The following is a 23,638-nucleotide window of genomic DNA, read 5'->3' as shown; positions in this document are numbered from 1 at the left end:
TTTAAAAAGGAAAAAAAAATTATCATTGATTATAAAACAATTAAATTTGAAGTGGTTCTCATCACCAACATTTCCCATAACAATTTTGTTAAAATAAATGTTATCAAATTTAGAAATTATATTTTTATTTGACAATTATTTAATAATGCATAAAAGGCCCTTACTCTTTAGTGCTCTTTGGAGTTTGGATATGTGGTTTCACATTTTATAGGGACTATATTTAGAAATATAATTTCATATCGGGTCTGTTGTTAGGACCCCACCCTTATTTTGCCTTTAGGATTGCCCATCCTCCATGTAATCCATTTTCTTATTTGATTAGAAAAAAATAAAAAATAAAATAACAGGCCCAAATAAAATCCATTCGATCTAATAATTTTACTCAAAACTCTTCTAATTTGTAGAACCCAAATTAGCGTTCTTGGTTCTCCAACGCTCACAGGAATACACCGGCCACTTTGTACGTCGAACCGACTTTGTTAGTTCAATTGATTTTCTGTTGTTTTGGGGATTGTTTCTAATCATGGTTTATAGCAAAAAGTGTTCAATTTTGGATTGTTTGGAGCTATTTTTGATCTGGGTGTTTCTCAATTTTTCTTGGGTTACGATCAATTTGAAGACTTTTCATGTTACGTATATGCTGATTAGCTTTTCGAGCTTCTGGATTTGCTAGTTTAGTACCGTTCTCTGATTTTTTATGTGGATTTCTTGAATCTGTTTCTGGGGTTTACTGTTTTCAGGTTGGTTTTTTTATATTTGATGAGTAATTCATATTTTAAAGGGTAATTTGATTTCTGGGGTTTGATAGTGTGGTGTAAATGCTGGGTTCATTGTGTTAATGCTGATGAGTAATTCTTTAAGATGATTAATGTCTCATAGAAATGGAGTCGAATAAGTTGTGCAGTGATAACAGATCTGGTTGGTTGCTTAAAACCTGAAGGAAGAGAAAGCTAAAGAAATACTGAGAACTTATATGTGTCTTTGTTTTTTATATTTTCTTAAGAAAAAAGAAAAAAAGATGCAACATCATCTGTGGTGCAGTGATTTAATCATCCTCTGAAAGAAAAACATAGAATGATTTGAATTGAAAATCTTGGTGGGGAGGATGTGAAGGATTCGGCTACTTTGCTAGGGGCCAAAGAAGAGTCTAAGAAGCTAAGGTGATTATTCGCATTATATCTTACTTGGATAATCTAATGATTTACCATTTTTATGTAACAAACACACGACTGGGTGCAGAATGTTATTCATATACTTTATTCATAGCATGCTCTGATAATTGTCTTGGTTGGATTATATCAATGGACGAGTTAACATTTTTTGACATATGAGGAAAGATAAACTTTTTACAAGTAATTGTTTTATGTTATTTTCTTTACATTCATATTATACGTTCTTTATTTCTGGGGGGCAGATTCATTTTCAAGGGTTTTAGAGAGGTCTTGGAAGTAAGACACAACGATGGATTCGTCACAGAGTGCAGCAACAGCAGGGACTGGTGTTGGTGGCAATGGGATGATCATCTCTCAAGCCAATGACACAGCAGCAACAACTGCTGTGGACGATCCAAAGCAGAACTTGAACCAGGTCATCAACTCTATCCAGAAAAATTTGGGTCTTCTTCACCAGCTCTCCCTTACTGTCTCTTCCTTCAATGTTGCCTCTCAGCTTCCTCTTCTCCAACGCCTGTACCTTTCTGCAATCCTATCTGTTGCAATTAATTCTTTTATTTGTTACTTGGTTTACCAAGAAATTTATTTCTGTGGGCTTGGTTCTGCAGCAATTCTCTTGTTATGGAGCTCGACAACATGGTTAAATTAGCTGAGAAGTGCAACATTCAGGTTCCTATGGAGGTTCTGAAGTGAGTTTTTCCCATGATTGCCTCTTCTTCAACTGCAATTATTCTTTTATGACCTAATTCAAGCTTTTCTTTATTTCTGATAACTGATATTTTACTTTCGCTTTTAGTTTGATTGATGATGGAAAGAATCCAGACGAATTCACTAGGGATGTCATAAACAGCTGTATTGCCAAAAATCAGATCACCAAAGGCAAAACTGATGCCTTTAAGGTCGGCTTTATATCTTGATATGACCCTTTTATATAATTATATATCTATTTCAATGCTTCAAGTAAGTTTGAGATTTACTGTTGAATTTTTTGCTTGTGTATGGTTTTATTTTTCTCAGGGTTTACGCAGACATCTTCTGGAAGAACTTGATCAAACATTTCCTGATGAAGTTGAATCTTACAGAGAGATACGTGCAGCCTCTGCTGCTGTAAGTAATATTCTGTTGACCCTCCAATTTCTTAGAATGATTTTCTCTACAGTTTGCCTCCATAACTTTTCTTCCATTTAACGTTAATTTTTTGTTTTGCTAAGATTACAAGAACCTCCTCCCAAGTTCCCAACCACCCTCTCCCCATTCCCTTTCTGCTTTGTTTGAAGATCTAGTCACTATTTGTGAAGGGTGCCTCTTTATTTGTCAGTGATTTATATTTATAATCTTCTGTTGTTGCATAGAATGTGAAGCACGTCTTCCTTGAATATACTAGATGTGCATCTCATTCCCCGAATGATTTATGTTATTAATGAGGGATGATTAGTTTTTGCCAGCAATGACTTTAAAATGGTTCATTAATCAAATAAGACCTAAGCTAGGGCAAAGTCACAAGTTATCAATAAGAAGAATAAAATGCTAGAAGCAGCTAGCTATGTGCGTAATCTCAAAATGTAGATTGGTGACAAAATTGGAACTCCCAACTTTTTAAGTTAATTTTGATTCATGATATTAGTTGGCTTTTGAAAGGCAGGCATATACCTTAAAGTAGACAGAGCTGGAGCCTATCTAGAAGAACATGCTATTTTCCTTTTGGTGTAACTATCTTAAGCTTTTAAGCTCGTCACATCTAATGCAGGAATCGAAACGGCTAGCACAAGCACAAAGCATATTACCAAATGGAGATATGAAAGCCTAATCCGACCTTTAAGGTGCCCATATCAGTATTGCATCTGGTTATTAATGTCCATCTCTGTGATCTTGTGATTGTTGATAAAAGCCAAACGGATACATTGATCTAATATAGCAGATTATTATTTTTTAAAATTTTGGCTTAATTTCCTTTTCAGTACATGCTGATCATAAATTTGGGAATGTGACAGCGTTGATTGTCGTCATGATTTTAGCTTTGTATACTATCTTTCTTAGATAAGGGCATGTACTATTCATATGGTTAACTAATGTATTATAAAGAAACTATGTCCTGCAGTCGTTGTAGGTTTTATTATCCTTCAGTTTTATGCCTTTTGATTCAGGTGGCTAAAAAGCCCACAATGTTTTTCGTGAAAAGTATCTCTGAAAGAGTTGAGGAGGTAGAAGTACACCCAAACTAATTGAAATAATCCATAAATTTGGATATACAATGATCAGCGGAAGAAAGATGGAAATAAGTTTGTGGGTATGTATAGAATGCATGATGATGTCACAGCTTTTTAGTTGGTGTTAGTAATTTGTGGGTATGTCCAAATCCTATATATATATATATAATTATATATCCACGGTACTGTGCGTCAAAAGACAAATCTGAAGCAAATCTTGATAATCTACAAAAGCCTGCTTTTGACTACGAACGAAGCGACGTGAGGCGTCTAAAGTTTAAAAATTTTGGTATGCCAAAATTACATGTTGGTCTTTCATTGGGGAGAGAACCAAAAGCACAAAGCCATTATTGCACCGCAGAAAACCATCCTTTTTTTTTTTTTTTTCAGAGCAGCACGCCTCAAAAAGTCTTGAGCAAATTGTACGGCACTTGTTCCGCACAATGCCGTGGGGTGGGTGTGGTTTGACAAACGAGGCCTTGATCCCCATACCTTAAGTCATGCCAAAATCTAGTTTCAGAGCTGTTACTCACCTTAAATCTAATATTACTAGAGAGCTCCTCCAGCTCCGAGTGATAATTTTACGTAGCTATGCTTCATTGACACACTTCTTTTTCAACAAAGATATGAAGTTATGCAAAGCATTACATTTTAAAGGGCAATCTTTTAGTCTTCCACCATTCATTAAGTTGTTAGCATATGTTCCATGGCATCCATGCTAAGCAAATTGTGCATCTGACTTCTCCCCTCCCCCCCCCCCCATTTGAATAGAAAAATAAAAAATAAATTGTGCATCCAATTTTTGCTTTTGACATCGCCTTTCCAACACCGCCAAACTTTGACCATCGTGGTCTATTCTGATATAAGATTGAACTGCATCAGATCTTATTAGTGTTTGGGAAAGTAGGTTTGATAATTGTAAGACCAAATCCACAAATGAGCTACGGAGAGTGCGTAAAGCAATGACGCTGACAAGTAAAATTAATCTTGTAGTAACAACTCTGAATATTACGAAATTCAATTTCTATTAGAATGGCCTGAGCTTCTATTGTTTTGGAAGGTGTTTTTTATTTATTTGGGGAAAAAAATAAAAAACGAAAGTCAAGCTACTTGAAGAATCGGGGTGTCCCTTGGATTAGAATTTGCAAAAAAAAAAAAAATGAAAAAAAAGAGACTAATTTTCAATGCCAGAATCACCCAAATTATATAACAAATTATATAACAGTCTACTAAAATAGCATTACTCTTTTCAATAAAGGAGATGTTCGGTTCGCCGTTAACAATGACATGGTCTCATATCTATGGTGTTTTTACAAGACTAATTTATTATTAACTACTCTCCATTATCTGAATATATATATATACAAGACAAATAATTAATTCAATAAAGAATATAATGTACATTGTTACTGGAAATGGATACGAAATTGTTTTTCTTCCTTGAAATTCATAAAACAAAAATTATACATTTTCTGAGTAAGAAGATAGTAATCACCAGTACCATTTTTTTCTACTTGGCAAGTCGGCAAACAAATTTGCTTACTCTAGTGGATATTATTAACCAAGGTATTATCCCAACCTGCAGTTAACATTGGGAGACCAATCAGAAGCAATATTAAAATGCATGCATGATAACACATTAACACCCACTTCATTGCTTTTTCTACTATCAGGTTGCACCAAGTGTTCTCTTGATAAATAAATTTCCATCTAACCTTTCTAAAGGATTTCCAACAATTTAAGATGCACTACAGCCGGAATAGGAAGTTAGGCTCAGCCCAGCCATTTCTTAATGGATAGCTACATACTGTAACAAATTCTCCATTCTTCACATAGGGCTTCTCTTATAGAGGATATAAGGAAATAATAAGCGAGAAGAAAAAAAGTTATAGGCTGTTTACCATAACATTGTTGTTTAAGGTACCTCCAGCCTTCCAAGATAACATCCTCCCTGCAAAGAAAAATACAAAGCAGAAATTTAAATACAAAATATGGAAGGAATATTCTGTATAGACTTGAGTTTTTTTCTTGATGAATATCATGTCTACTAGCGGAAGGACATTTGGAAAGTATAGCATAGTTTTATTAGCTCAAAAAAATTTAAATGGAACGGTGTGGGTGGAAATGAAAATCTACATAAAATTTTGAGGCCATGTTGATAATAAGTATTGTCTTGCAGAGGTTACCTAAATTATTAAATAACTATAAGAGCAAACTAGAATCAAAGGCCTTACGAACTTTCCTTTATATATATATTCAACTGGTATTTTATGTTTTCAACTGAACATTTTTTTGGAAAACTACTGATCTTCCGATGTTCAACTATCTCCCTATTAAGTATGTCATAAGCTGATCAATCAAACTATTAAGTATACAGAGCAGAATCACGAGGGCATAGGCAAACATAATAAAATGAATAATGGCAAGAAGCATTACCAAAGGGTTGTACAAGTTGCTGAGATATAGAGGCAACGGGAACCCTCCAAAACCAGCAAATGAGCAGAAAATATGTCAAAACCTACAAGACAACCAGATCAATAAACTCTTTGGAACTCAACCAAGTGAGCAAGTTAACTTGACAAATCCCCAGGATACTCCAAAATCACCTTAGTAAGAAACAGAACTTTCAGATACAAATCATATGACATTTTCATTTCCTTGCTCTGTAATTCTTGATCTGGAAATCAGTGAAGTGTTAGAAATTTCCTTTTATATGGGGGGAAAAAATAAACTAAAACTAGAACAATAAAACAAATTAAAAGAAGTCAAATAATTCCCAACCTGGAAGACATGGATGGCAGAAAAGAAAGCAGCAGAAATTAAGGTTCAATTGAAATAGGAAATAAAAAGATAAAGCACAAATAGGATCTCCTGAGGGTTTTTATTTATTTTTTATTTTTTTTAAATTAATTAATTTATTTTTAAGTTTAAGGTTTGCATAATACAGTAGACATAAATGAATTAAAATAGTAACATTTGACCTAACATATCTAAAGGAAGCTAGTAGGCTGAAAACTCAAGACAATGAACGGCGTAATCACTAAGCAGCAAATAATTTCTATAATAGCACAATTGATGATTCAACAAATTAGGTGCAATACAACTTAATAAATTTTACATGCTGACAAGTCCCTAATATGAGTAAATATAAGTGGATGAGTTGAGCTGCAAATTGCCTCACAATTTGCAAGTTCCTTCTCCTTGGCAGCTGCTAACCTCCTAAGTTTTGCAGCTTGTGCGAATGTTGATGGCCTGAAATCAACAAAGAAGCAAATCATATGGTTATGTTGATATTTAACATAGACTCTTTGAAAGGAAAATTGATATTTAAGACCAAAATATTCCACAAAGTTCCACCATTGATGTTGCAAGCATGCTTGGGGGACTACATATGTTTATGACAAACCGCAGTTGAAAAAATTTATTTCAAATTGTCTCATCAAATACAGTTTGAAAGAACACGAGAGGGAGAGGGAGGGAGGGGGTTAGAATGTCATATTCAGGTAAGAATATTATAGAAGTCGGTTTTAAATTCATCCAATGAGATCAATAGTCTCAATCAACGGAATTAGATTGCTCAGTTCATTCTAAATAGATACCCGACAAGCATAATTTTTTTTTTTTTTTTTTTTTTTTTTTTTTTTTTTTTTTTTTTTTTAAAAGCAGAATTAATTCTAGACATAATCTACTACTAGTCTAGGGTGCATTGTAAGCTTTTGGAACAATTACAAAAATCGCATGACACAAAATGATATATGACTAATGATTAAACATCACAAAATGTTTTACCAAGTTGTTACATCTGAAAACTAATACCCACAAAATGTTGTTTTAGGCTTAATCAGAGTTTTGATATTAGTGCCCCTACTGAGGTGCAAAAACAGTTGTGGTAAACAAACTCCACCAACAAGAGAAAGGCAACAAGGATAATTAGAAGTGCTACATCCCAATGGCAACAATGTCAATCATGACGAAGGTACAGGCAACAGGTCATAAATATGACAAATTTTATATTTTATTTGAATCGGCATTTACTATCCATGAGATATCAATAATATCATCATCAAAAGTCCCCTTGGGGTCAGTTACTTGTCAAAAAAAAAAGATATCATCATCGAAAGTAAAACGCTTCGAAGTACAACTGTCAATTAACACAAATAAAACCCAAAGTTAAACAAACAACATATGCTTAAGGTTTTTCAGGCAAACATACAATTAAACCCAAAGCTAATCATATCAAATAAGATATTAACATCGCAACAATGTGAGTCTAAATGCCCATGACATTAAAACAAACTTCTACATGATGGATTTAGATGGGGAGATGGGGAAAGAGACTTCACATAAATCTATAGAATCACTCACTGTGACAAGGAGCTCGCTTCTTTCAGTAGTTGATTTATCTCTTCACGCAACTGGATTACCACTGCACTCTTGGATCCTTTCTGAGAAGAAACCACATGACGCAATAAGAGTTTATTTAAGAACAGGAAACTTAATTAGAATTCAATTCTATACAATTCAAATTGTGCCACAGATTCATACAAACTATCAAGTATCACAATCGATCAACTACTAAACTGATTCCTAAGCAATAATGCGATACCACCACCTCTACTCGCAAATCGCATTTCCATTCACAGAAATAAGCATCACATAAATCACACAACAATATCTGATTCTTCAATGTATTAGCGCACGTACAGGAACCGAATGAAGCTGGGAGTTTATCTGAATGTACCTTTTTTAAGTATTCGAGCCACCTGGAGAGGAGCTGGAAGCTGATGACGATCATGAAGATTAGAGGAGCAGCAAGCGAGCCTCGATGTACTAGGGTTTCTTCTCCTCCCATCTCTCTCTCTCTCGCTCGATTCTTCGTTGTTTTCACCCTGACAAAAGAGCGACTATAGCGAGCAGATCGATCGGTTAAATGCTCGGGTTGAGCCGGAACTGGACTCTGATGGGTCGGGTTAGCAACGGTTTTAAGGAGTCCAAGGCTTAGCTTGAAGCCCGGTCCGTCTACCATGCAGATGTTTGGGCTGCGGCGTGACAAACTGACAAAGTACATTTTGGTCATTTTATAATTAAAAAGATAAAAAAAAATATTTTAAAACTTTTTTACCAAACAAATCTAATTATTAAATACTAAAAAAATTTCTAACACGATTCCAAAAACGTTATTACAAGTGCAAATGACGTGGCAGTGGTGGTTTCGGCAGTGAAATGTAATTTATCCTAATATAGTATACTTGAGTAAATTCTTGGTGACTCAGAGGATTTAGGCAATCGATAGTGACGTTTGCGCCAGCCAACAACCCACCCACCCCGCCCCACGCACCCAACCACCCACTCTACTCCAATCTTTCCCTTACTGGTATTTCTTCGAGATCTTCTTCCACTCCGATCCCCCGCTTCTTCGTTTTCATCTTCATCTTCATCTTCTTCGCGCTAGCTGTTGATTGTAAAACCAGTTGCGAAAATGGCAAGGAAGAAGATCAGAGAGTACGACTCTAAGCGCCTCCTCAAGGAGCACCTCAAACGCCTCGCTAACATCGACCTCCAGATTCACTCCGCCCAGGTTGATCCCGATGATTCTCGAATATTCTAGAACCGCTTTTCCTATTAGAATTGGAAACTTCTTCTTCTTCTTTTATTTTTTATTTTTTTTATTAGCTATGGAAAATTCGGATTCATAATAAAATGTATAGATTGTAGTGAATATTTGAGGCTTCAGAAGTTTATAGAAATCTAGGTTTTTGATATTCGTTATTTTGGTTTGGATGCGAATCTGACTAGTTTATACATGTTCAGTTGGCTATCTATGCGTGTATATGGATGAATTTCAATATATGTAAGTGTGTATGTACTGTACGTGATATGATATCTTCAGGAAAGACATAGGCTAAGCAACATTCTTGGCATTTTATTATGTATCATGTTGAATTTATGGTATTCAATTAAACGTTATCTATTTTTATGTGTTTGTATGTAATTATTTAAGTTATATCTTCAGGAAATTCTTAGGCTAAGCAATCTACTTGGCATTTTATTATGTATCGTGTAGAATTTATTAGATTGAATCCGATGATATTAAATTTTTTGTGTTTCTATGTATGTATGAATGGATGCATGTGATTCTTCAGGAAATACTTAGACTATGCATTATATATACTTGATTGTGTTTTGTGTATCAGGTGAATTTGTGATATTCTACTCTTAATATTCAATTTTACGTGCATGTGTATATGAATGTGCCTATGTGATCTCTTCAGGAAAAACATAGGATAAGAAATACAGGTTGAATTTTTGGTCTCCAAGTTTATGTGTTTTGAATCTACGTTACCTATTGACTACTGTGATACTAAAATTTATGTGGTTTTGATTTTGTTGGTCTTTTATGGTAAATGTTCAATCAAGCTGACTTGTAATAAATCAAAAGAAAAAAAGAAACAAGAAGAACAATATATCTTGGTAAAAAGTTGAGTGAGAAATAAACATTTTTATGGTTTAGGTGACGCAAGCAACAGACTTCACCGAGTTAACAAACAAAGAACAGTGGCTTTCATCCACCAGATTGGTTGTGAAGCCCGACATGTTGTTTGGGAAACGTGGAAAGAGCGGCTTGGTGGCGCTGAACTTGGATTTAGCTGAAGTTGCTGAGTTTGTGAAAGGTCGCCTTGGTGTTGAGGTGATGGGCGAGACAAATTTGTGGATTTTTCTGATTATTATTTGTGTGATTACCGATTTGGTGATGTGGGTATTGGATCTTCTTTAGGTTGAGATGGGCGGTTGCAAGGCACCGATCACCACATTCATTGTTGAACCCTTTGTTCCCCATGACCAGGAATATTACCTCTCAATAATCTCTGAAAGGCTTGGATCCACCATTAGCTTTTCAGAATGTGGGGGTATTGAAATTGAAGAGAACTGGGATAAAGTATGGCCATACAGTTTATTTTAAATCCTATATTGTTCTCTTTTACCTCATCTATGATTGGTGTATTAATAGCTCAAAAGGGTGACATAGATTTGACTTGTACAGGTTAAGACTATATTCCTTCCAACTGAAAAGCCTATGACATTGGAGGCTTGCGCTCCATTGATAGCTACACTACCCTTGGAGGTGAGTTTAGGTATACTTTTCTAATTTATCATTTTCCAGTTAGAATGACTTTAGTTTTTAGCAAGGATCTGATACATGAGTAATCTGAGAGATCATTAAGCTGGTTTACTTTCAATGCACCTCTGCTCAAATGTACATGAAAATTGTGGCCTAAGTGACCAGTTGATTGGTTTTCCGGGTCTGCTTGTGACACATTTAATGCCCTTAGATGCTATTAATCTCTGTGTTTTTTAAATTTCTCATGCTTATTTTATTTAAGTGTCCTGCTTGCTTTATTACTGGTTCATTTCATTTTGGTATTGCTTTCTTAGTGTATCTGGCATGCGCTGATGCTACTTTTATTTTACTCAGGTTCGGGGGAAAATTGCTGACTTCATAATGGCTGTGTTTGCTGTATTTCAAGGTATGAAATGTCTAATGAGAGAAACTGCTTCCGGTCTGCCGCATTGGCAGAATTTTGAGAATAACATGGCTGTGTTTGGTAAACTGTTTAAAAACCCTGTTGGGTTTTCAAACACCAGAAACTCTTCTCAAAACTGATTTACTGAATGGATTTTCAGATGTGGTCTTCACCACTAACATTTTCCAAAACACACTACAAAACTCTTCTCAAAACCCCCCAACAATTCTTAAAAAAAAAAAAAAAAAAACACAACATTTTTTTTTTTAAAAAAAATAAAATAAAAATTTGGCAGTTAGTGGCCACTGTGTTGTGGCCTGAGGCCACTCACCATTTTTTTTATTATATATATATATATATATATATATATATATATATATTTTTTTTTTAATTTTGACAGAACTCTTTCCAGAATTTGACAAACCAATTTTCAACTTTTTTCAAATGTGGCCCCCACCAAATCAATTCTCAACTTTTCCCTTTATCAAAACTCTTTTCAAAACCCAAAACTTTTTTCAAAATTTTACCAAACAGAGTTTCTGGGAAAGATTTTTGAGTCCAGCCAACATTTATTCAGTCATATCAATATGCTCAATTACGTGGGGATCTTAATGGACAGAAACTAATTTCATTTTTATGAGTATCTTTATTTGTAGAAATAATTACATATTGGCTTTGAAAAAAAAAAATTGAATATTGATAGTTTTTGTTATGAAAGAAAAGGAGATTTCTTCTTTTTTCTTTAGCCTTTTGGTCATCACTTGTATTTGAGTGGGAAATCTTCTCAACACTGATGTTGTTCCATCCTAACCTTTTTATTTCCTTCTCATAGATCTTGACTTCAGTTTCATAGAGATGAATCCATTCACACTGGTGAACGGGGAGCCATATCCCTTGGATATGAGGGGCGAATTGGATGACACTGCTGCATTTAAGAACTTTAAAAAGTATACATATCATGATGTTTGTTTCTCAAGACGTGCTTGATTGACATCAGAAATGTGCACTTTAAATGCAATTCTCAGAGTGTGTTGTCTCATGATATATTTTTATACATTCAGGTGGGGTGACATTGAGTTTCCGCTGCCTTTTGGAAGAGTCCTGAGCGCAACAGAAAGTTTCATTCACTCGTTGGATGAAAAGGTAGTTGCTTTTATGTGTCATTATGTTTATATTTAAATTCATCAAGTCTCTTCAGCTTAATACCGAGTTCAATCACGGAAACTGGAATTTTCCTTTCAACAGCATAGGAGAAATGAATAAATCATATTCTTGTGTTGACACTGCAGACAAGTGCATCTTTGAAATTCACGGTGTTGAACCCAAAAGGACGCATCTGGACAATGGTAGCTGGAGGTGGTGCAAGTGTTATATATGCTGACACTGTAAGAGCTCCGATTATCATACCTAGTAGCACACCTGCCATTCTCATGATCTCATAATATCATCTCTGCTGAAAATTTTAGTAATGTGGCACCTTTTAATAGTGGCTGGTGGAATGTGTGATACTTCTATGACTTATTTTTTCCTTCCGTTCAACTAGGTTGGCGATTTGGGTTATGCAGAGGAGCTTGGTAACTATGCAGAGTATAGCGGAGCTCCAAATGAGGAGGAGGTATTGCAATATGCAAGGGTTGTTATTGATGTAAGAAACTATTTTGTCTTCTTTTGGAACTTCAGCTTCTCTCCATGTCTACTTTTGTTGTAAAACTTTATGGTCTTGCAGTGTGCTACTGCAGATCCTGATGGTCGTAAGAGAGCCCTTATTATTGGAGGAGGTATTGCTAACTTCACTGATGTTGCTGCTACTTTCAATGGGATTATTCGAGCCCTTAAAGAGAAGGTGTGTTCTAGCTGAATTTATCCAAAAAGTCTTTGTTTGTCTTTTCACCAATTAATTCTCTCTCTCTCTCTCTCTCTCTCTGTGTGACAGGAGTCCAAACTAAAAGCAGCAAGAATGCACCTCTATGTTCGAAGAGGTGGTCCAAACTATCAGACTGGTTTGGCAAAGATGCGCAGTTTGGGAGAGGAGCTTGGTGTACCAATTGAGGTATGAAATGACACTTTTTCGGAAACCTTGTGTCAAATAAAACTGTAAACAGCAGAGCCACTTACTCTTGCTGGCTGAAAGTTTGGGTCCTTTTATATGGTCTGAAAATTGACCCCATTTTTAGAAAGGGCCTCGCTGGGGTGGCCCAGGGGGAATTGGGATCCCAGCAATTTGCTGCCCAAATTGCTTTCCGAACAGGTGGGTTCCATATGAGTTATCTCACTAGCAATTTGGGCAAAAAATTGCTGAAGATTGCGCTATTGAAAGATGTTAGAATCTATAACCAACGTTCTGTCTGCTTAAGGTTGGCTTTATGTTGAACCTTGTTTGGAAGCATTTTCTATTTAGTAAAGATGAAAGGTGCTCATAAGTGGCATGCTCTATGCTGAAACATCTTATAGCATTAGTTATTGACCCAAAGTTTTAGTTTTACCTCAACCTTCAAGACTTCCAAACAAAAAAGATGAGGCCGTTAGCAAAAGTTTCCTTTTGTGAAAAATGCTCTTTAATCGGTATTGCATAAAGTTGCAGAGAAATTCCACCAGGTCTTTTTTTACCCTTTTTTCCTAGTTCCGAGAATTGAAATCTAGAATAATACCTCTCTGGTAATATCTCTGTGGCTGAACTGAATTGATATTTTTTGTTGCAGGTTTATGGGCCTGAGGCCACAATGACCGGAATCTGCAAGCAGGCAATTGATTGCATTATCTCTGCAGCATAGTTTTACAATTCTTTTTGCTCCTCTGTCAACATGTGTCAGAAAATAATTTGGTGCAAGTTTAAGATCGAGCATATTGGATTGTTGTTTGAACTCTAAAAGCTTTTTCTTCCATTTTAAATTTTGTAACTTTTTTTTAACCCCAATGAAAATAGTTTGTTACTTTTCCCCTAGCTGAGGTGAATATGAAGAATTTCATTTGCTATTAAAATTGCGATTTACGCATAGTCTTTTGAAATCAAAATTTCATCTGCTGCGTGGTCATCATTTTGGCACTGTTGTCCTTCCTCAGAGTAATTGCAGCGCAAATTGGCAAACACACGTATAACTTGATTAAATGGATTCCCTTTTATTATCTCCTTAACAGTAGTTGATATCTCTCTCTGCGAAGATTAAGTTTCAGTTAATATCGAAGGTCAAAGTTTAATAACTGTTAAATTAACAATCATTTTCTATTAATTTCGAAAGTACATGTATGTTATTGAACAATGAACATACATTAAATTAAAACTGTTATAGTTAGTTACACTATAAGTAGTACTGTAGTAGGACCAATTTTTACACACGAAATCTTCTCCTCTTCTATCGCTCTCAAACACCTTATGATTTTTTTTTAAAAAAATTCATAGTGATTAGGTTCTGTTTTTATGTAGAAATAGAACACAATCTCCTTGCTATAATAGATATAAATACTGTGATGGTATTCTTTTTTTTTTGTTGGAAATGTAACTAGATATCATAATAGTTTCTAAGCTCCATAGTATTCGGGAGTAGTCTTTGCTATAAACCAAAGCACACTAATTTTTCGGATTTGGTAGAGCAAATAATTTTTTGAGATAACTTCACTTAATACTCTTGAATCATCACGCGTTTTGAGAAAACTTCTTAAATTTAAAAAACCCTCAATTTTACTCCATGAACTTTCAAAATTTGATGTAATTGACCACATTTGTCATTTTTTGTCGTTAAATCATAAAAGAAACCACTTAAAAGACCAAATTACCTTTTTTTTTTTTCTTTCAATTTGATAATAGGGTAAATTTAGAATTTTATAAAAGTTTTAAGGGTATATAGGTCATTGCATCACATTTAATGTTCAAAATTTGACCGAGGGAGTAGATTGTATGAAATTAAAAGTTCGGCAATGAAATTACTAGGTTTTGAAATTTAAAAAAGTATTTTCAAATCCCATGATAATTGGAGTCCTTTGTGAAGATGGCTTTGCAATCCACTTAATGAGCTTATTTATTTCTATTTACATTTTCTGTACTAAAACCAAAAGTGACAATTAGAAACAAAGGGTTGTGGCCATATGGCGCTGATGCTATACAGCACAGCAACATACGTGCTGCAGATCTCGTCCGACGGGTGCTGGCATTTCATGAACTAATTAATAGATTGTATTAATTAGAAAAATAATAATAATAATAAAAATTGTATTAATTGCTGGAAAAGGTTATATATATTATGTTGGATTTGATATATGCGATGCACGACTTCGTCACATTTTGTCGTCTGGCTGTTCTCCAACGTCCATATAACATTTTTGTTCTTTTGTAAATTACTTTATTCATTCGTCACCACAAAATGTATTTTATTATGCACAGAGTAATGCAAGCTGACGTGACTTTTAAAATTATCATTAGATCAAAATTTAAGTATGATTCATTTAAAATTTAATAGTAATTTTAAAAGTCACATTAACTTTAAAAAGATAAAAAAAAAAAGATAAAATAATGGTCCCTAGCTACCATTACTCGCATGCACATGAACATGTTGAATTGATTGATTTAGGAAGTAATGTGTACCAAATAAATTGTCAAGCTTACCCCTATCCTACTCAGCACCTACAATGATAAAATAAATACAGAGTTTTCCTTTAAACTGGGTTAAAAAAATTTCCTTCAACCTAATCTATTAAAGTGACATGTGTCATTTTAACATATAAAAAACATATGGTTTTTTAATAGCAGGGACAAAGCTAGAATAAATTTTATTAAAAACTCATGTGCATCTCACATTATTAAAAAAAAAAAAAATGACACATGTCACTTTTATAGACTAGGTTGAAAAAAATTTCTTCAACCCAATTTGGAGAAAAATTGTGTCAAAAAAAAAAAAAAAGTTCAATATATCGATAATACAAACCAAATTTTGTAATTTTCCTCTCTTCCTGGTTCACACACGAAGACAATACTAATTATTTAGGAAAAATTTTACTTACCATTCAAGATATTTTATCATTTTTATAATTATATTCTTAATTTCTTTTTTTAAAAAAATTTAACGTATTCATATTTCATTTTTTTTTTTTTTTAAATTTCATCTGTTTGATAATATTTTTCGTTAAATCATGTTAAAATTCTTAAAATATTAATTTTTTTTTAGAAAGAAATATTTTTTTAAAACAAATTCAGGCGTGAGTATTTTCGCAACTTCCATTAAATCCTAACGAATGCCTAAGCCCTTGCAAATATTTTTTTTTTCCTAAAAAAAAAAATAGTGATATTTTAAGAATTTCGACATCTCTCCGTTAGAATTTTTTTGTTAAATCATAATGGATGGGTGTAATTGACAAAAATTAAAAAATAAATACATAAAATTGACACTTTTTAAAGTTTAAGAAAATAATAATTATAAAATTGATAAAAGATTAGAGGTGGTAAGTGAAATTTCTCCAATTATTTGTTTATTTTATTTTTGGTTACTTGGGTCTTGGGGGGACATACATGAGATTCTGCGAATTTGGCAATTGGAAATCCAAATGGTTATCCTCATTCCTCTTGATGCCCAGTTGACATCTTTGAAAGTCAAAGAAGATAATAAATAGGACGACAAGAGTTCAAAGAATGGAGGGAGGCCGGGAGAGAGAGAATGGTATCGCCATGGGGATGGAGCTGTTCAAACTTGACGGCTTCAAGCTTCTCTGCATTGCGTACAGTAGCTGTAAACACGCTTTGGTTAATTTACAAAGTAAAGCCGGCCATGACAGCGCCATCTTCAACTTTTCTCTACCTATATATATATATATATATATATATATATATATATCCACTTAGCATCAACCATTCCCTCCATCTCAATCACTTTCTTCATTTCTCTTGTTTGTTGCTCTTAATTTCTTTGTCACTCCCACAATCATGATGAATATGCCGAAAACCCTTTACTTTTGCTTGATTTTCTTTCTCACTGTATCTACTATGGCCTCTGTCTCATGGGCAGCACTCAAAGTGGGCTTTTACACGACAAGCTGTCCTTCTGCAGAAGCAATTGTGAGAAAAGCTGTGAACAAAGCTGTGTCACGCAATCCTGGCATAGCTGCTGGCCTCATTAGAATGCATTTCCACGACTGTTTTGTTAGGGTATGTTTCTTCCTCATCCACCCACATTAATTAATTAATTATTAATTCTTCACTGCATTTGAATATATATCTTAATTGACTTCAATATTGATCATGATGTTACATGTTTCAGGGATGTGACGCCTCTGTATTGCTAGATTCAACCCCTGGAAATCCATCAGAGAAAGAACATCCAGCCAACAATCCAAGCTTGAGAGGATTCGAAGTGATCGATGAGGCAAAGTCTGAAATCGAAGCTCAATGCCCTCAAACTGTCTCGTGTGCAGACATTCTAGCCTTTGCTGCTCGTGACAGTGCATATAAAGTAGGTGACATAAATTATGCAGTTCCATCTGGACGTCTTGATGGTAAAGTATCAATAAAAGACGAGCCTTCCCAGAATCTACCACCACCTTTCTTCAATGCCAAGCAACTCGAAGACAATTTTGCACAGAAAGGGCTTAGTGTTGATGAAATGGTCACGCTTTCAGGAGCACATTCAATAGGCGTGGCGCATTGTTCTGCCTTCTCAACTCGCTTATACTCTTTCAATGCAACACATTCACAAGACCCTTCAATGGACCCCATTTTTGCAAGAAGCTTAAAAGCTAAGTGCCCCCCACCATCAGAATCAGGAAATGGACGTGATGCTACAGTGCCACTGGATGTCCTCTCGCCAAACAAGCTGGATAATAAGTACTACAAAGATCTGAAAAACCGCAATGGCCTGTTGACGTCCGATCAAACTCTTTTGAGCAGCCCTTCGACGGCGGGGATTGTGAGGAACAATGCAAAGAATGATGCAGCTTGGGCCAAGAAGTTTGCAGCGGCTATGGTGAAAATGGGTTCTCTCACAGGAAGCCAGGAGGGTGAGGTTAGGAAGAATTGCAGGGTCGTCAACTAGATTATCTGCATGGAGGGAATTTGTCTGTACTCGATCATTTGGTTTATTTTTTTCATTTATAATTCAAGTGTGAATCTGCTTTGCCAAAGTTTCTGAATTTTAATTATCTTGTAATTATGAAATTCTTTCAACATGCAAGAAATGAAAGAATTACATATATTTTTTTTGTTTTCCTTTTATAATTATCAAAAGAAGTACATACTTGCTGAATTTTGATTAGCATTCATTTATGAGAGTCTAATACCATACTCACATTTCACTATCATCTCATTATGTTATCGTGGCATAGTAAATCTATTATTGATTTTTTTTTCTTCTTCTTTTAATTAAGATTAATTGGCAGTGCCAAATCAATATATATAATAAGTTCGTGATGGGATGGAAGAATGCAATATAACATGATGCAATAACTTAAGAATGATCAATGTCAATATTTTTATTCAAGTCCTTGGAAATGCATGCCTAAGATGTTTGACTTGTATACCATTAATAATTAATACATTGGCTGTTAGGACAAGTTATCGTCATTAGCTTATACTCCTAATTTTGATGTTTATTTTTTGTGCATCTTGAAGTCAAACAGAAAATAATATATATTTTTTTTTTCTACTTTAGCGTGTTTGGGGTAGCTAAAAATGTATTAAAACCTAAAATATATTTGGTTAATCAAGAAAAACAATGCCATGGGTGTAAGATGTGCGTTTTACGCCCATAATTTTCTTTCTAACACACCATGCTGCAGTTTTCTTTCTAACCATGGCGCGTAAGAGACGTGGCCGGAGAAGGAAATAGGTATTCAATCTTTGGTGTTGTGCATGAGTGCAAAGAAGTAACACATGATGATAAATTGACGGCATGTTTAATTTGCACTCATTGGAGGAGTGATGAGTTGAACGGTTTTGGTGATCACCTTGGTGATTGATTTGAGTGGCTTATAGATCGAATTAGAAGCACTAACCGAACAATTTGCCATCATGGGTGGTGCTAGCGGTCCTCTCCGTCAATCAAATCAATGTTATGTGGAGGAAGATGACGAGTTTATCATTAAGGAGGTGCGGGACGATTGTGATCATACCATCTAGTGATATTATTTGGATGCTTTTAAGGTAGATCCAATGGTTTGGTTTACTTGACCGTTAGTAAAGTCAACTGTAAGATTAAATTAAGTTTGATCTAACGATCGACATTAAATAATAGTTTTTTTTTTTTTTTTTTTTTTTGCATTTAAAAAACTCTAAACAACAAGAGCAGTTTGCTCTAAAAGAACTACATTAGAAATACATAAAGGAATCTCTTCCCTCCATATTTTCTTCGTAAATTCTTGCGCTGCTACCTTTGCTAAACCATGTGCTGCATAATTAGCTTCACGTTTTACATGAATGACCTCCCAACTTCGGAACTGAGAAAGCACTACTTGAATGTATGCAATAATCTGTCCAAACCGAAGCCATTGATCACCCTTAGCATTAACGGCTTGGACCACTTGTAAGGAATCTCCCTCCATTACTAAATCTGGAATGCCCAAGTCCCGGCAAAATTTTGTCACTTGTAGTGCTCCCATTGCATCAGCTATGACCGGCGCTGGACATGTCTCCACAGAACGGCTAAGAGCCGCAAATACCCTCCCTTTATCATCAATATCCCTAATTTAATTTGGAGCAGTTGTACGTAGTAGGATCTTCTTCCAATCGGTTCTCATTTGTTATACAGAATTGAGCTACTGTCTCCTCCGCTTCTTTTACAATGACATTAGGTTAATTGAAGCTTCCTCCATGTACGATATTATTCCTGCGAGTCCAGATCCCTCGAGCTGTAGCTGCTATAACAGCCAGTTCTTCTTCACTGCTTCTCAACATCAAGAATTCCATTATAACTTCAAAGAAGCTATTTCCTTCACTGTTGCACTTCTGGACCCGTCGCTTACTCCCTCTCCAAACGTCATTGGCACTTGGACACTCCCATAATGCATGGAGGACCGATTCTGAAACAGTAGTGCAAATAGGACAAATGTCCTTTCTTTAGGACTCCTCGCCTCTTTAAATAATAGTTACTAACAATTATGATTTAACATTTATAATTAATGAAAGGTCAGAATTTAATAATTGTTATATTAATAATTATTTTCTATTAATTTTAAAAGTAGATGCATGTATACACACAAAAAATCTTCTCTTCTTCTATCTCTCTCAAACTCTTTTGATTTATTTAAACTAGCTTATAACTCGTACTATACGCAGGATATTTCATTATAATTTAATTTTAAAATTTAAACATATCATTTTTCATTATAAGTTAAAAAGACGTATAAAAATATATCTCACCTCTTTAAATAAAAAAAAAAATTAAATCTTTATTCCTATAAGTATAAATGATTTAAAATGAATAGTATAAAAAAAATTAGCAAGAAGAATACATTAATTATAATATAGTTAACGCAATTAATGACGTCATATATATATATATATATATATATATATATATATATGATTTCATGTTTGTTAGGTTTAGTTCGGTTTGGGTTTTCTTTAGGAACATAACACCCCCTAGAATATGGATAAACACGTTTGTTTTGTGCAAAAATGACTTTATTGTTCTTGAAGAAGTATTTGCTATAACACAGTGCATATATATTAATTAATGATCAACTTTGTACGCACCTTAATTATGAGCATTTATAAGTTTTCTGTTTTTATTAATTTTCAGCACTAACATTTTTTTCTCCTTGTATTTGCTCGAAAAAATAAACTGTAATAGCAAACAAAGTGACAAGAAACAAGTTTAATTAAAAAACAAAACAAAAAAAACGTGACAAGGAAACAATATGGGTCGTCGCCAATGCCCATATCTGTATGTGTGGCTTCCTCTATATATAGTTACCGGCCCGCTGCTGCTAGATGCTACGTGGCATTTCATGAACAAATAGGTCTTATTTAATTAGATGCTACGTGGCATTTCATCATAGGCCAGAGAAAGGCCTATGATGCATGACCTCGTCACACTTTGTCGTCTGCAGGTAGAGATCTCCAACGTACGGACCAACGTCCATATATATATATATATATACTTAAACATTTTTGTTCTTTTGTAAATTACTTTGTTCAATAATCATTACATATTTTATTTTATGCACATTGAACACGTTGAATTGATTGATAATATATTAATATGTACCAAATACATTCTCAAGCTTTACCCCTATCCTGTCTGCTTTGACCAGAGAAAAAAAAACAGTGAATTCAATAAGTTAATTAATAATTTAACAGCATACAACTCAATTCATCGACCATTTAATTTTGTAAATTGCCATATATAGGTAGACAAAATTTTTTTATTTATTTTGGGGTCGTACGTGCATGAGAATTTGGCAATTAAGGGAGCTTTCCGTCATCTTTGAAAGTCAAACAAGATAAACAATAGAATTCAAAGCATGGAGCTGGGAGGCCGAGGGAGAGAATAGTATCGCCATGGAGCTGCTCAAACTTGATGGCTTCAAGCTTCTCTGCATTAATTACAGTAAAGGCGGCCATGCCAGCGCCGCCTTCACCGTTTCTCTACCTATAAATATCCACTTCACATCAACTATTCCCTTCATCTCAATCGCTTCAATTCATTCAATTCCATTATCTTTCTAATTGGTTGCACGTAATCTGTTTCTAGCTTAATTTGTTTGTTGCTCTTAATTAATTTCTTTATCACTCCCACAATCATGAATATTATTAATATGCCCAAAACCCTCTACTTTTCCTTGATTTTCTTTCTCACTACATCTACAATGGCCCCTGTCTCACGGGCATCACTCAAAGTGGGCTTCTATAGGACAAGCTGTCCTTCTGCAGAAGCAATTGTGAGAAAAGCTGTGAACAAAGCTGTGTCACGCAATCCTAGCATAGCTGCTGGCCTCATTAGAATGCATTTCCACGACTGTTTTGTTAGGGTATGTTTCTTAATTCTCACCCACATTCTTCACTACATTTTTAGTCGTCGGTCATAAAATCAGATGCACCATTTTCTCTACATGACATCCTTAATTAACATGATGGAATTTGAATATCTTAAATCAAGCAAAACCATGATATATTATAATGATACCATACCATACATCAAGAACATAATTAATTGACTTCAAAATCAAGGGAGTGATCATAAATCATAATATTGATCATGATGTTACATGTTGCAGGGCTGTGATGCCTCTGTATTGCTAGATTCAACCCCTGGAAATCCATCAGAGAAAGAAAATCCAGCCAACAATCCAAGCTTGAGAGGATTCGAAGTGATCGATGAGGCAAAGTCTGAAATCGAAGCTCAATGCCCTCAAACTGTCTCGTGTGCAGACATTCTAGCCTTTGCTGCTCGTGATAGTACATATAAAGTAGGTGGCATAAATTATGCAGTTCCATCTGGACGTCGTGATGGCAGAGTATCACTAGAAGATGAAGCTTCCCAGAATCTGCCACCACCTTTCTTCAATGCCAAGGAACTCGAAAATAATTTTGCACAAAAAGGCCTTAGTGTTGATGAAATGGTGACGCTTTCAGGGGCACATTCAATAGGCGTGTCGCATTGTTCTTCCTTCTCAACTCGCTTATACTCTTTCAATTCAACACATTCACAAGACCCTTCAATGGACCCCATTTTTGCTAGAAGCTTAAAAGCTAAGTGCCCCCCACCATCAAATTCAGGAAACGGACGTGATCCTACAGTGCCATTGGATGTTCTATCACCAAACAAGCTGGATAACAAGTACTACAAAGATCTGAAGAACCACCATGGCCTGTTGACGTCTGATCAAACTCTTTTGAGCAGCCCTTCGACGGCAGGGATTGTGAGGAACAATGCAAAGAATGATGCAGCTTGGGCCAAGAAGTTTGCAGCTGCTATGGTGAAAATGGGTTCTCTCACAGGAAGACAGGAGGGTGAGGTCAGGAAGAACTGCAGGGTCGTCAACTAGATTATCTGCATGGAGGGAATTTGTCTGTATTCATTTGTTTTTTTTTTGTTTTCTATTCTTTGTATTTATAATTCAACTGTGAATCTGCCTTGCAAAGTTTCTGAATTTTGATTATCTGATCTTGTAATAATGAAATTCTTTCGAACAACAAATGAAAGAATTACATACTTTTCTTTTTTTTTTTCCCTAATTATGAAAGAACTACGTCCTTGTTGAATGCTCAAAAGGATAAGTACTGACATTGTCAACTCATCATTAATTTTTTTTTTAATTAAGATTAATCTAAAAAAAATTAAAAATGCAATGTAAGCATGTATAGTAGGATAGTAGTAAGATTGGAATAACTTCAATATTTTTATTCAAGTCCTTGGAAATGCCTACATGTTTGACTTGAATACCATTAATATTTATTAATTCATTGGCTAGCTGTTAGGATAAAATATTGTCTTTATCCTCCTAATTGTGATATTGTTTATTTTTAGTGAACCTTGAAGTCAAGTTTTGCAAAGTTATAAGGCGACAGGCAACTCTAGCTATTATGTCTATACAGTTTGGTTGACACAATAGTGCATCTCTGTGCGAATGCCTTAACACTGTGGCAATGTCTCTGCCTTAAAAACTTTGTTAAACAATACAATTTTTCTACTTTGGTGTGTTTGGGGTGGCTAAAATTTGTATTCGAACTGAAAATATACTTAGTTGACCAAGGCAAACAAGGCTAATTAATGGGGGTGTAACATGTTTTATGCCCAAAATTTGCGTAAAACATTTT

General features: G+C 34.8%; 5 protein-coding genes across 7 annotated transcripts; 4 read left to right on the top strand and 1 right to left on the bottom strand.

The window, feature by feature from the left end:
* The first annotated feature begins 333 nt into the window (after positions 1-333).
* LOC132170616 (mediator of RNA polymerase II transcription subunit 10b) lies at positions 334-3,315 on the top strand. 2 transcript variants are annotated; one of them, XM_059581653.2, is made up of 7 exons: positions 334-460; positions 1,415-1,688; positions 1,781-1,861; positions 1,969-2,071; positions 2,190-2,279; positions 2,920-2,992; positions 3,131-3,315. In XM_059581653.2, the coding sequence occupies exons 2-6, from the start codon at positions 1,462-1,464 to the stop codon at positions 2,977-2,979; spliced, it is 561 nt and encodes a 186-aa protein (XP_059437636.1). In that variant the 5' UTR covers positions 334-460; positions 1,415-1,461; the 3' UTR covers positions 2,980-2,992; positions 3,131-3,315. The 2 variants fall into 2 exon arrangements, with proteins under 2 accessions (XP_059437636.1, XP_088374166.1); XM_088518040.1 differs by having other exon boundaries at positions 2,920-2,993; positions 3,114-3,315.
* A 1,371-nt stretch (positions 3,316-4,686) lies between these two features.
* Positions 4,687-8,301, bottom strand: LOC132171952 (protein GET1). Its single transcript, XM_059583372.2, has 7 exons — positions 8,121-8,301; positions 7,745-7,824; positions 6,561-6,631; positions 5,986-6,056; positions 5,816-5,897; positions 5,281-5,330; positions 4,687-4,958 (listed from the first exon to the last, which is right to left on the bottom strand). Exons 1-7 carry the CDS (start codon positions 8,229-8,231, stop codon positions 4,890-4,892), a joined length of 534 nt encoding a protein of 177 aa, XP_059439355.1. The 5' UTR covers positions 8,232-8,301; the 3' UTR covers positions 4,687-4,889.
* On the top strand, positions 7,320-17,915 carry LOC132172980 (peroxidase 5-like). Of its 2 annotated transcripts, XM_088516809.1 has the most exons (3): positions 7,320-7,343; positions 16,838-17,032; positions 17,145-17,915. In XM_088516809.1, the coding sequence occupies exons 1-3, from the start codon at positions 7,329-7,331 to the stop codon at positions 17,913-17,915; spliced, it is 981 nt and encodes a 326-aa protein (XP_088372935.1). In that variant the 5' UTR covers positions 7,320-7,328. The 2 variants fall into 2 exon arrangements, with proteins under 2 accessions (XP_088372935.1, XP_059440530.2); XM_059584547.2 differs by lacking the exon at positions 7,320-7,343 and having other exon boundaries at positions 16,814-17,032.
* Positions 8,707-13,843, top strand: LOC132170275 (ATP-citrate synthase alpha chain protein 2). The gene is made up of 12 exons (XM_088510952.1): positions 8,707-8,957; positions 9,891-10,067; positions 10,155-10,316; positions 10,422-10,502; positions 10,854-10,905; positions 11,735-11,849; positions 11,964-12,045; positions 12,192-12,287; positions 12,446-12,547; positions 12,629-12,745; positions 12,836-12,952; positions 13,602-13,843. Exons 1-12 carry the CDS (start codon positions 8,859-8,861, stop codon positions 13,671-13,673), a joined length of 1,272 nt encoding a protein of 423 aa, XP_088367078.1. The 5' UTR covers positions 8,707-8,858; the 3' UTR covers positions 13,674-13,843.
* Positions 17,916-21,636: 3,721 nt separating the features above from the next.
* Positions 21,637-22,866, top strand: LOC132168533 (peroxidase 5-like). Its single transcript, XM_059579525.2, has 2 exons — positions 21,637-21,849; positions 22,096-22,866. Exons 1-2 carry the CDS (start codon positions 21,637-21,639, stop codon positions 22,864-22,866), a joined length of 984 nt encoding a protein of 327 aa, XP_059435508.2.
* Positions 22,867-23,638: the final 772 nt, after the last annotated feature.

This window comes from Corylus avellana, chromosome 1 (assembly GCF_965113065.1).
Source record: "Corylus avellana chromosome 1, dhCorAvel1.hap1.2, whole genome shotgun sequence".
NCBI classification, from domain to species: Eukaryota; Viridiplantae; Streptophyta; class Magnoliopsida; order Fagales; family Betulaceae; genus Corylus; species Corylus avellana.
Note: the sequence above shows the minus strand (reverse complement) of the source record. Positions and strands in the feature narration are given on the sequence as shown.

Bases quoted from the DNA above. Each gene is read 5' to 3' on its own strand.
- LOC132170275 (XM_088510952.1), top strand. From the start codon at position 8,859: ATGGCAAGGAAGAAGATCAGAGAGTACGACTCTAAGCGCCTCCTCAAG. The intron at 11,850-11,963 runs GTATACATATCA...TTATACATTCAG, and splicing joins GCATTTAAGAACTTTAAAAA to GTGGGGTGACATTGAGTTTC. The intron at 12,548-12,628 runs GTAAGAAACTAT...ATGGTCTTGCAG, and splicing joins ATGCAAGGGTTGTTATTGAT to TGTGCTACTGCAGATCCTGA.
- LOC132168533 (XM_059579525.2), top strand. From the start codon at position 21,637: ATGCCCAAAACCCTCTACTTTTCCTTGATTTTCTTTCTCACTACATCT. The intron at 21,850-22,095 runs GTATGTTTCTTA...TACATGTTGCAG, and splicing joins TCCACGACTGTTTTGTTAGG to GGCTGTGATGCCTCTGTATT.
- LOC132171952 (XM_059583372.2), bottom strand. From the start codon at position 8,231: ATGGGAGGAGAAGAAACCCTAGTACATCGAGGCTCGCTTGCTGCTCCT. The intron at 6,632-7,744 runs GTGAGTGATTCT...TGTTGATTTCAG, and splicing joins GAAGCGAGCTCCTTGTCACA to GCCATCAACATTCGCACAAG. The intron at 5,898-5,985 runs GTGATTTTGGAG...GTTGTCTTGTAG, and splicing joins AAGTTCTGTTTCTTACTAAG to GTTTTGACATATTTTCTGCT.
- LOC132170616 (XM_059581653.2), top strand. From the start codon at position 1,462: ATGGATTCGTCACAGAGTGCAGCAACAGCAGGGACTGGTGTTGGTGGC. The intron at 2,072-2,189 runs GTCGGCTTTATA...TATTTTTCTCAG, and splicing joins GCAAAACTGATGCCTTTAAG to GGTTTACGCAGACATCTTCT. The intron at 2,280-2,919 runs GTAAGTAATATT...CATCTAATGCAG, and splicing joins TACGTGCAGCCTCTGCTGCT to GAATCGAAACGGCTAGCACA.
- LOC132172980 (XM_059584547.2), top strand. From the start codon at position 16,814: ATGAATATGCCGAAAACCCTTTACTTTTGCTTGATTTTCTTTCTCACT. The intron at 17,033-17,144 runs GTATGTTTCTTC...TACATGTTTCAG, and splicing joins TCCACGACTGTTTTGTTAGG to GGATGTGACGCCTCTGTATT.